The sequence below is a fragment of the Brachionichthys hirsutus genome, chromosome 13, assembly GCF_040956055.1.
Source record: "Brachionichthys hirsutus isolate HB-005 chromosome 13, CSIRO-AGI_Bhir_v1, whole genome shotgun sequence".
In the NCBI taxonomy this organism is placed as follows: domain Eukaryota; kingdom Metazoa; phylum Chordata; class Actinopteri; order Lophiiformes; family Brachionichthyidae; genus Brachionichthys; species Brachionichthys hirsutus.
Window position 1 is genome coordinate 12584849 of NC_090909.1, and position 12678 is coordinate 12597526.

Sequence of the window (12678 nt, forward strand, 5' to 3'; positions counted from 1 at the left end):
CAACAAGGACCCCACACCAGCCAGAAAGAGAGAGAGGGGAAGGGACAGACAGCGAGCGAGAGAGAGACAGAGACAGAGACATAAATAACCATCCGGTTATACTCGTATGGAGTTTGTACACAAAAACACGCACAGCAGACAAAATAAACTGTCATATTTGTGCGCGCACATTAACATAGCATCGGATGGCCCAGCCCAGTGCAGCTGATGCAGCTCTCTTTCTTTAAGGTACGCTTTTCTTCAATAAGGATTTACACTAGAGCGGGGGGGGGGGGTCACCAACGCGGTGCCCCCGAGCCATGGTTTCTCAAGAGTTTGTATAAAACAAACGACTTCTGAACAAGTCAAATCTGTCCCCGACCTTGTTAAAACGTTAATAATTAGTGTGAGTAATCATTAAACATGATCAGTGTATTTACATAGATGAATATCATTAATGATTAATGGTACATTGAGCAAATGTTTTATTTCAGAAGTGTGTATCAAACTGGTAGCTCTTTACATGAATCGGTGCCCAGAACGTAGCCCTCGGCTTCAGAAAGGTTGGTGACCCCTGGTCTAGAGTGGTTGGTGACCCCTGGTCTAGAGTGGTTGGTGACCCCCGGTCTAGAGTGGTTGGTGACCCCCGGTTAACAGGAAAACCAAGTCGGTCGAGGTTGGAAAACTCACAACCGAGCATGCGCACAAAATGCCGACATATTCAATTAATGCCGCCAGAATATGAGTTTAACTAAATAAACACGCAAGCTGTCATTATTTACTGAACTCCGATCATGAATCTCTCCGTTAACCCCTGCTGCTCGGATACGGAGCAGGCCCTTTGATCTACAAAGGGAGCTAACGGTGGTCGTCGTGGTGGCTGTTTACATCCCGCCCGATGCTGACGTTAGCATAGCCCTCGGCCCGCTGCGTGCGTGTGTGTGAAATAAACAGAAATAAATAACAATAACACTCAGATGTACTTATATACACTCATCACAATACTCAACTAACGCACGTACACACTGACTACAAAGGAAGGAGAGTTAGCTAGAGTTAGCTTAGTGCTGGTAGACGGCTAGAAGGCTGATATGAAACGTGTTGTTAAAGCGCTAGAAACACTACAAGTACACACTCTACAGGTACACACGCTACAGGTACACACGCTACAGGTACACACACACACTACAGCTACACACCCTACAGGTACAAACACTACAGCTACACACACACACTACAGGTACACACACACACTACAGCTACACACACTACAGGTACACACTTAGCTTGTCATAAACGCACACATCTTCACTGGGACGTTTCGGCAGCGACAACCTGCAGGAATATACAGACCCTGAACTGTGTAGACGCGGTCAGTCAGTAAACGGGTCCGGGTCCGGGTCTCCCCAACCAGAACCCCCGGGTGACCGGTGAAGTCTCGCCGGCCCTGCGTTGGGTTGTGTAACGAATGATGGAGGTCCACGCGGACGGTTCCGTCGTCGACTGGATTTATACCAAACAAATGTTCATCAGCACATCTGGACCGCTCTCGCCCACCGATCCTCCTCAAGCACCAAGCGGGTCGGACGGGGAGCCAGGAGGGACAAAAAGCTCCGAACCACAAACACCCCGAGACGCACATTAAAACAGAGATGAAATAAAAACGTGTGTAGTTATACAAGGAAAATCAATCAATCAATCAATCCCCTTAACTGTACTTCTACTTCTATCACTCCTCAGACTCCGGAACACCGCCTTCAGGTCTGGCAACAAGGCCCTGAGGAGAGGCATCGAGGGGGGGCTCCAAACGGAGGATTGAGGAGCGCTTCACTGGGAACAACCCGAGGAGGACGTGGCAGGGAATTCAACCCACAACCCCCGACAAGAACAGCAACCAGGAGACCGAACGGGGACGCCTCGCTGGCAGAGCAATGAAATCATTTCTTTGCCCGCTTTGAGGCCGACAGACCGGGCCTGCATCACTGTGTAGTACTGCATCACTGTAGTACTGCATCACCGGGGTACTGCGTCACCGGGGTACTGCGTCACTGTGGTACTGCATCACCGTGGTACTGCATCACTGTAGTACTGCATCACTGTAGTACTGCATCACCGTGGTACTGCATCACTGTGGTGCTGCATCCCTGTGTAGTACTGCATCACCGTGGTACTGCATCACTGTGTAGTACTGCATCACTGTAGTACTGCATCACCGTGGTACTGCATCACTGTGGTGCTGCATCCCTGTGTAGTACTGCATCACCGTGGTACCGCATCACTGTGGTACTGCGTCACCGTGGTACTGCGTCACTGTGGTACTGCATCCCTGTGTAGTACTGTTTGTTGTACTGTATTAAAAACAGACTGAAATAATAATAACGTATCATTTCTCAGTCCTTGTTAGCCGTTTGAGGTTTTGTGCTCGTACGCTACATTTGCTCACATCCTGTACATCTCCTGGGGGCTAAGCCCCCCCCCTCCCTTTTCTTGCATTATATTTCTGATTGCTGTTCTTTTGAAACCCTTTTGAACGATGAACTCTTTGAACTCTTTGAACTCTTTGAACCCGACCGCTCGCTGCTCGGCGCCGTTTGGAACAGAACGCACGTTTATCAGCGCCGCTTATCCACGCAGAAGATTTGTCATCGTGAAAATGAGATTAAGGACCAACACCGATGTGGCCGAGGGGAGGGGACCTCCAACAGGGCCAGACTCCGCCTCCTGCGGCCCCCCAGGTAAATGCAGTCTGACCCCCGTCTCAACCACTCGGCTGTAAATTCATTTTAAAAACAACGTTTCACAGCACTCTGAAAAAGGTTCCGTTTATTATAATGACCAATGGGGGGGGGGGGGGGGGGCACATTACTACAGACAAATAAAAACCTGCACGGAGGAGGAAAGCGTTTCATGTGAACGGCGATCAATAGCGCCGCCTACAGGAGGCCCTGCCGCTTCAGATCCTCGTACGTCTTCTTGTTGACCACGTTCCCGCTGGAGTCCTCGTACTCCTCCTGAAACATCCAATCACAGCAGGATTGATCAGTGAGCACGTCCACGACCAGCCCCGCCGTCCTGACTCCGCCCACTCGCCTCTGTGTCCGGCTGCCAACGCTCCGACGCCTTCTGGCTCTTCAGCTTCGCCCACACTGGAGACACAAACAGGAAACTGCTGAAACCGACTCGGACACGCTTCCATCGCGTCGACGTTCCGGTCGGCTCGAAACGCTTACGAGAAACGGCGTCCTCGATCTGCGTCACGTTGGCAAAGTGAGCCGTGTTGGGGATCCCGAGGCAGCGCATACCGTGAGCGTGCCGCCATTCCTGCACAGAAGTGGAGCGAAACCATCAAACATTCTCTCTCTGGCATCAAAGGCGTTCTTAATGATCTGATCTCAGATCAGCATGTTGATATTCTCTGTTTGACTGAAACCTGGCTGGTCCTGGAGATTATTCCAGTTTAAATGAAGCCACGCCTCCCAGTTATGTTAACTCTCACATTTCTGGAGACGCCGGCCGAGGAGGTGGAGTTGGAGCCATCTATAACTCGGAGCTCCAGATTAACCCTAAACCTAAATTAAACTATGCCTCCTTTGAGAGTCTTATTCTTAGTCTGTCACTCCCAACATGGAAATCAAGCCAGCCAGTCCTGATTGTTATAGTTTACCGCCCTCCAGGCCCAGACTCTGATTTCATGTCAGAATGTTCTAAATGTTTAACAAGCTTAGTTCTGAAAGCAGAACAGATTCTTGTTGCGGGAGATTTTAACATTCATGTAGATGTCAGTGACGACTGCCTTGCTACTGCCTTCCTCTCATTACTGGACTCAATTGGCTCCTCCCAGAGAGTGAAAGAACCCGCCCACAGCTTTAATCATACCCTGGATCTGGTTCTCACATACTGAACCCTTTTTTATCAGACCACAAAGTTCTCTCTCTCTCCCTCTCTCTCTCCCTCTCTCTCTCCCAGCCCGGCAGACAGATGGCCGTCCACTATGAGTTTGGTTCTGTCCCAGGTTTCTGCCTGTTAAAGTGTTTCCTTTGTGCTTGCTCTTGTGGGTCACGTTGGGTTCCGTCTTTCCCTGCTACTTGAGATGACTTCCTGTTGTGATCTGGTGTTGTAGAAATGAAACTGAACTGAATTGTGTGCTGAATATTGTGGTGACTTCCTTGTGACTGTTTTGTACAGGAACTGTCCAGTGCTGAATTGAGTGTTTTTACATCAGGCACCTTGGGCAGCTGAGGGGTCCTTGTGGAAATCAATGTTCCTTTATTCACACCGTACTAGTTTGTTCTGCATTTGTGATGAAGGTGGGTCGTAATGATCCGTTAACGATCGCTAATTAGTTGTTAATATGCAAATTAAGCACTACATTTCACTGCTAATTTAAGGTAGCGTTCCATGTGTAGCAGTGTTTTATCTTGATCTTTAATGTGCCAACAGTCTGGTAGCGGTTCCCCGAGTTAAGCTAGCACACATTCTCATGTTAATTTATCCGTTGCAGATACGAGAACAGAGAATCGATCAGACGGAGTAAAAGATCGTCCTAGCTCTCCGTAGTAGCGGTGTTAAGCTAGCTCTCCGTAGTAGTGGTATTAAGCTAGCTCTCCGTAGTAGCGGTGTTAAGCTAGCTCTCCGTAGTAGCAGTATTAAGCTAGCGCTCCGTAGTAGCGGTATTAAGCTAGCTCTCCGTAGTAGTGGTATTAAGCTAGCTCTCCGTAGTAGCGGTGTTAAGCTAGCTCTCCGTAGTAGTGGTGTTAAGCTAGCTCTCCGTAGTAGCGGTATTAAGCTAGCTCTCCGTAGTAGTGGTATTAAGCTAGCTCTCCGTAGTAGCAGTATTAAGCTAGCGCTCCGTAGTAGCGGTATTAAGCTAGCGCTCCGTAGTAGTGGTATTAAGCTAGCTCTCCGTAGTGGCGGTATTAAGCTAGCTCTCCGTAGTAGTGGTGTTAAGCCCTGCCCATCTTTACACGAAACGTTCACTTACTGCAAAGTGTCTCTGGAAGGCTTTGGGTCCTCTGTAGTTGAAGTTTCCACAGATCTCACAGTTGTAGTTGATGTTCAACCCATGGAGTTTATACAGCCAGTATGGGATAGGCTGGAGGGAACAAAGCAGCAGCGATGGGTCAACAGGCTCGGTCCAACCCAAAATACACAAAATACAGGCTCGGTCCAACCCAAAATACACAAAACAGGCTCGGTCCAACCCAAAATACACAAAACAGGCTCGGTCCAACCCAAAATACACAAAATACAGGCTCGGTCCAACCCAAAATACACAAAATACAGGCTCGGTCCAACCCAAAATACACAAAATACAGGCTCGGTCCAACCCAAAATACACAAAATACAGGCTCGGTCCAACCCAAAATACACAAAATACAGGCTCGGTCCAACCCAAAATACAGGCTCGGTCCAACCCAAAATACAGGCTCGGTCCAACCCAAAATACACAAAATACAGGCTCGGTCCAGCCCAAAATACACAAAATACAGGCTCGGTCCAACCCAAAATACACAAAACAGGCTCGGTCCAACCCAAAATACACAAAACAGGCTCGGTCCAACCCAAAATACACAAAACGGACTCGGTCCAGCCCAAAATACACAAAATACACACTCGGTCCAACCCAAAATACACAAAACAGGCTCGGTCCAACCCAAAATACACAAAACAGGCTCGGTCCAACCCAAAATACACAAAACAGGCTCGGTCCAACCCAAAATACACAAAACGGACTCGGTCCAACCCAAAATACACAAAACAGGCTCGGTCCAACCCAAAATACACAAAACAGGCTCGGTCCAACCCAAAATACACAAAACAGGCTCGGTCCAACCCAAAATACACAAAACGGACTCGGTCCAGCCCAAAATACACAAAATACAGGCTCGGTCCAACCCAAAATACACAAAATACAGGCTCGGTCCAACCCAAAATACACAAAACAGGCTCGGTCCAACCCAAAATACACAAAATACACACTCGGTCCAACCCAAAATACACAAAACAGGCTCGGTCCAACCCAAAATACACAAAACAGGCTCGGTCCAACCCAAAATACAGGCTCGGTCCAACCCAAAATACACAAAACGGACTCGGTCCAGCCCAAAATACACAAAATACAGGCTCGGTCCAACCCAAAATACACAAAACAGGCTCGGTCCAACCCAAAATACACAAAATACACACTCGGTCCAACCCAAAATACACAAAACAGGCTCGGTCCAACCCAAAATACACAAAACAGGCTCGGTCCAACCCAAAATACACAAAACGGACTCGGTCCAGCCCAAAATACACAAAACGGACTCGGTCCAGCCCAAAATACACAAAATACAGTCTCGGTCCAACCCAAAATACACAAAATACACACTCGGTCCAACCCAAAATACACAAAACAGGCTCGGTCCAACCCAAAATACACAAAACAGGCTCGGTCCAACCCAAAATACACAAAACAGGCTCGGTCCAACCCAAAATACACAAAATACACACTCGGTCCAACCCAAAATACACAAAACAGACTCGGTCCAACCCAAAATACACAAAACAGGCTCGGTCCAACCCAAAATACACAAAACAGGCTCGGTCCAACCCAAAATACACAAAACGGACTTGGTCCAGCCCAAAATACACAAAATACAGGCTCGGTCCAACCCAAAATACACAAAACAGGCTCGGTCCAACCCAAAATACACAAAATACACACTCGGTCCAACCCAAAATACACAAAACAGGCTCGGTCCAACCCAAAATACACACTCGGTCCAACCCAAAATACACAAAACAGGCTCGGTCCAACCCAAAATACACAAAACAGGCTCGGTCCAACCCAAAATACACAAAACAGGCTCGGTCCAACCCAAAATACACAAAACAGGCTCGGTCCAACCCAAAACACACAAAATACACACTCAGTCCAACCCAAAATACACAAAACAGGCTCAGTCCAACCCAAAATACACAAAACAGGCTCGGTCCAACCCAAAATACACACTCAGTCCAACCCAAAATTCACACTCAGTCCAACCCAAAATACACAAAACACAGACTCAGGGTGCTTTCCCACTGCGCCAAGAGGACTCGGTTCCTTTGGGAGCAAATTCCTGCATCTATAATTCGTTGAAAGGTCTGCGTTCACACTGTGATTTCTTCACGGAACAAACTTTCTGAGCAGCGTCGCGTGGCTGAAAAAGGTGCTCGTCGATTGGACAAAGTAGGAGGGGAAGTCCCGCCCTCTCCCGTGTTTTTTTTGAGTGCGCAGTTGCGGCTGGAGGGAAGCTTACTTTGCTCTGGCCTAAATCATAAATGTTACACAACGCTAGTCGTTTTTAACAAACACAAAGTCTCCGGATCAGTTCAGAACTACGGAACGAGAAACTATCGCTGCTGAACAGCTGATTCTCCGCTCTGCGCTGGACTGTTAAAGCGCCGTGGAGCTGCAGGGAGAAGTCGAGTCAGTTACCGGTGATACGTAGCTGGTACTGAACAAAATATTAAAGTATTATAACGCATATTTAGCAGTGCATATTTCGCCACTTTTATTTTTTTTGGAGCAGCTTGGAGTACTCGCTGTACTTCCTCCACCGGAGACGCACCGCGTAACGTCACTACGTACAGCTGATCCAGCCTTTGCGCCACCGAAAGGGACCGAGACCTTTTCAGAACCAAAATAAAATGCATTCATTCCCATTGATAAGGAGAAATGAGTACATTAAGTATTGAATGATTTCATGAGACATTACGATGCAGGCTAATAAACCCGTGTCCCGGTTCTTCGTCACCATTCAGCATTCATGAATCGTCGTCCACACAGCAAACACTCCACAAGCGCAATGTAGCGTTAGCCTAGCGCTCGTAGGCTAACCGAGTGGACGTAGCTACCACTTCTGAGCAGCCACAAGCTCAGGGTCACTTTATTTGTAGCCGCAGGTCGACTTTTTAAAACATAAAACATCCCATTTCCATTCAAACCAGCAAACATGCATATAAACTTATTCAAGCGTTAAAAGTGCTCAAAGAACATTTCATCAGCCCCAGTAATCAGGATGTCATTAAACGTTAGCTAACCACGATAAGAAATAACAACCCAAGATTAACATTATGAATAAACCCAATAAAAAGATGAATGAATGAAATACATGAGGAACCGCAGACTAATGCTGACTCAGCAGGAGGGACGGAGCTGTTTCTGACCATTTAACAATCACAACCAGCGTCTTTCTCTGTTCCAGAGTAGCCCGGCCAAAGAAAAGGACACAACACTCAACTAGAAAGACAATCAGAGACTGCAGACCCCGCCTCCAATCGACTATTGGATCTTGTGAGACAGTAAACAGGGCTTCCGGATCAGAGGGGCCAAACCTGCTCTAGCTTGCTGCTCCGGAACGTACTACAAGACTCCTTCTGGACTCTTTTTCCCATCATGCCATTCGTGTCCCTCCCTCTTAAAGTGGCAGTTTACAGCACAGGCACAATTCCAGACGTAAAAATAATTCTAGAATCTGGATCCAGATCCGGATCAACGCCATTCTCGGGGAGGACCGAGCCACGGACAGAACCTTGCTTGCGTAAAAATTTCAAGTTGATTGGGTTACTAGTTTTTGAGTTATGCGCTCGGACAGACAAACAAACAGACAGACGCATCCAATTGCAATACCCTCGCCTCCGCTTCGGCGAGGGTATTAATAAAGGAGTGATAAAACACCATCACGATCGTTCGATAACGGAGTGATAAAACATCGACCGGACCGTGGCTGCTCTCATCACCATCCAGGAGACTAACGATGACTGAGTCATCAGCATATTTGATGATTTTCCTCGTCATGTTTACTTTGACACATGTTTGTATATAAAATATACAACAACGGGGACAACACATCCCCTTGTGGCGAACCAGTGGACGAGCACTTTTGGAAGACAGCTCGTCACACACACATCCTGATTATGATAGCGGTTTGAACATGCTAATGTTCGCTGGCTGGAAACGCGAGAACCGATCTGACTGGAATGCAGCCAGCGTTACGATGATCTTCGTCGTCGTGTTCTCTGAACCGCCCTCCCTCACAAGAACTAAACTGTGGCACAGACCGATTTTTGGTATTTGGTGGCCCTGAGAAAGGAGCCAGAGCTTACTCTGCTGCGCTACGTGCAGCGCTGTGTAATAACTGTGTTATAGCTGTGTAATAGCTGTGTAACAGCTGTGTTTTATTGCGACTCAAACACTTTTCCTGGTTTAAAATATCAAGAATACTTTTTCCTCAGCCTCGCTTTGAAAAATAGAAATGAAAATGTGCTTCTTCTTATAACTGATTTATAAACCCATCGATACGCTGATACTTCTGTTCCCGTATTTGGAGCTTGTGTTTTGAGACTAAGCGTCTGATTCCACAAACGCCCCCCCAGGAAGAAACCGTCTCCCCCCCCCTCTCTGCTGAACCGGCGTGCCGGCCGTCTCCGGGACAGTTCCCTCACCTTGCCGTCCCAGCCCAGTGGCAGATTCTTGGGATTGTAGATGATCTCGTTGTCTTCGTCTTCACTCTCGCTCTCACTGAGCTGCTCTTCCTCCTCCTCCTCGCGCTCCTCCCCAGTTCGGGCCTGCTTCCTCTGGACATTTTCGTGCGTCAGCTGCCGCTGCTCCTGCGAGCGCCAACAGAAGGGACGGTTGTGAGCTCCGTCACGTATCCGTAACGGCGCCGGTTGAAGAGGAGCGACGGCGCATTGACTTACCCCGAGGATCTCCACATACTCGTACACCTGAGCCTCCAGGAAGCCGATCTCCTTGTTACGCTCGATGTCTCTGCCGTGACGGACGGGAACCGTCGTGAATCATGAGGAAACATCAGGAGTCGGTTTCACACCAGGTTCCTGACACCCACTTACTTTTTGGGGCCTTTGGCTTTGGGGTTCTTGGCGAACAGCGAGGGGTCCAGAGATTCCAGGGACTTTCCTTTGGTGCTGAAGAGTCTCTGAGCTCTCTCCTCCAGAGTCCTGTCCAACGTGAAAACGAGGTCTGGTTTCAGGAGAATATTGATTTCTCACAATCATTAATGATCTAACAAGGTTTGGAACTAGATGAGACAGTTCCTACACCAGGTCCGTAATATTTATCACAGCTACACTTCAACTGTGAAAGACAGAATCAAGCCAAGAATCACGGGGACCCGCTCCTCCGGGGGGCCGCGGGGACCCGCTCCTCCGGGGGGGCCGCGGGGACCCGCTCCTCCGGGGGGGCCGCGGGGACCCGCTCCTCCGGGGGGGCCGCGGGGACCCGCTCCTCCGGGGGCCGCGGGGACCCGCTCCTCCGGGGGGGCGCGGGGACCCGCTCCTCCGGGGGGCCGCGGGGACCCGCTCCGCCGGGGGCCGCGGGGACCCGCTCCTCCGGGGGCCGCGGGGACCCGCTCCTCCGGGGGGCCGCGGGGACCCGCTGCTCCGGGGGGCCGCGGGGACCCGCTGCTCCGGGGGGCCCGCTGCTCCGGGGGGGCCGCGGGGACCCGCTCCTCCGGGGGCCGTGGGCCCCACTGCTCCATACAGCTCTTTCAGGTTAGCGCAGAGTTTCAGATCCCTCCAGAGGTTCTATCGGGTTGAGGTCTGGAGCCTGGATGGGCCACGCCAGGACCCGGAAATGCTTCCGAAGGTGCCGGTCTTTGCTTCCCGTGCGTTCGGGGTCATTGGCGTGCTCGGAGGCCGAGCCACACAGTTGAAGCGTACCTACGATGAACACTACAGACCTCTCCACTCCTTCCAAGTGGCAAAACAAATCCTGTGTTGTACCAAATACTTACCCCATTGTATCCATCAAATACTACGCAGAAAAAGAAGTTTCCAGGCAGGTCAACTAAGTCCTGTTACTTTAATCTGAATACAAACACGCTCACCCTCCACATTTCAGTCCTAAAGCCATGAGAGCTGACTTCAGCCGGTCCAGACCCAGAGAGGCCAACTCCTGTGGAGAGAGAAGATCAAAGCAGCAGAAAGATGAAGGCTCAGTCTCAGCCTCGGTACAGAACCGGGAATCTTTAGATCTTTATGCTTCACCTCCCACGAGGAGAACGCCGACAGATCCAGATGCGCTCCAGCGTGGGTCAAAGCGCTGCTCGTCTCTTTCTGCAGTTCAAGGAACCGATTAGAGAACACAAGCGTCACCACGTGGGAAGAACCCGACCCGGGACTTACCGGCCAGCCTGGAAACGTCCCAATCTCCCACTTCTTCTCAAAGTCCATCAGAACCTTTCCATAGAGCTCGTTCTGGTCCAACAGAGGCTTGATCCGGTCTGTGTAATCCTGAAGATACTCCAGCAGCATCTCCAGATACCTGTTACACAGGGCGGCCGGGCATTAGTAAACCACCACGCCCAGAGGTACTACGAAGGACGCAGCAGACAGTACTTTTTGTACTCGGCGTTCTTCCTGTCCTTCGGGATGTCAAAGAGCTGGTCGAACGACGACAGGTAGGTGATGTACTCGAGTCTCTGTGGGGGAGGGGGGGGGGGGGGTCATCAACTCATTTCTGTCAGTCTGAAGACATCAACCAATCAGACTCGGGCGGACCCGGACCTCAGCTCCCTTCAGGTTGATGTACTTCAGGAAGCAGTCGTGGAGGTCGAGGTAGCGGCCGTACCCTTCCTCGTCAGTGAACTCCACCAGGTCTGTGGACAGAGACACGAGACAGACGTAGTGAGGGAGGACGGGGCAGAGGACGGGCTGAAGTGGGGACGTCTAAATTGTCCACAGGCGTGCGTGCGTGCTTGTCTGTGACGTGGTGGCGATACGTCCGGGGTGTACCCAGCAGGCGAGACGACCGAGGCCGTCTCTTCGACCAGAAAATGGATTTATGGAAGGAAGTCAAACGAGCCACCAAAGCCCCAAACTGTGATGTGATTGGATGAAATATGTATCGATTGACTAACGAGCAGCCGGTTGGACCTACTCTGCGCCTCCTCGCTGGGGTTGTCCCTGGCCTTCATCAGCTCCTCGAACTCCGCAGACATGGGAATGGAAATCTACGGGAGACACACGAAGGCGTTAGCGCTGCCCCCCCCGCGGCTGCCGGTCGGACTCGTACCGCCGTGGGGTCTACCTCATTCGGGTGCTTCCTGTGAAACTCCTTGATCTGCTTCAGCCGGTTGTAGAACTCGGCGAACTCATTGGGTCCCGAGATGGCCGCGAGTTCATCTCGCCTCATCCTGCCACGGGGAGAGAGAGGCGGAGGACGGCGTCATCGGTCTGCTCTCAAACGCGTCACCATTTTGTTTGAACGCCAAGAACACGAAGAGAAGTCCGAGTGGCTTGCAGAACCGCAGACAGGTGACCGGTAATAACAGGAAATAACAGGAAATAACAGGTAACAACAGGAAACAACAGGTAACAACAGGTAAACAACAGGTAACAACCGGTAACAACAGGAAACAACAGGTAACAACAGGTAACAACAGGTAACAACAGGTAACGACAGGTAACGACAGGTAACGACAGGTAACAACAGGTAACAACAGGTAACAACAGGTAACAACAGGAAACAACAGGAAACAACAGGAAATAAGAGGTAATAACAGGAAATAACAGGAAACAACAGGAAACAACAGGAAACAACAGGTAATAACAGGTAACAACAGGAAACAACAGGTAACAACAGGTAACAACAGGTAACAACAGGTAACAACAGGAAACAACAGGAAATAAGAGGTAATAACAGGAAATAAC

At 49.9% G+C, this 12678-nt stretch overlaps 1 protein-coding gene across 1 annotated transcript; it reads right to left on the minus strand.

Moving 5' to 3' along the window:
* Nucleotides 1-2803: 2803 nt before the first annotated feature.
* Nucleotides 2804-12160, minus strand: sf3a3 (splicing factor 3a, subunit 3). Its single transcript, XM_068747079.1, has 14 exons — nt 12056-12160; nt 11906-11978; nt 11533-11624; nt 11365-11447; nt 11152-11290; nt 11014-11082; nt 10854-10921; nt 9859-9966; nt 9706-9775; nt 9451-9615; nt 4961-5071; nt 3210-3300; nt 3070-3125; nt 2804-2990 (listed from the first exon to the last, which is right to left on the minus strand). Exons 1-14 carry the CDS (start codon nt 12158-12160, stop codon nt 2913-2915), a joined length of 1308 nt encoding a protein of 435 aa, XP_068603180.1. The 3' UTR covers nt 2804-2912.
* Between the last annotated feature and the right edge of the window lie 518 nt (nt 12161-12678).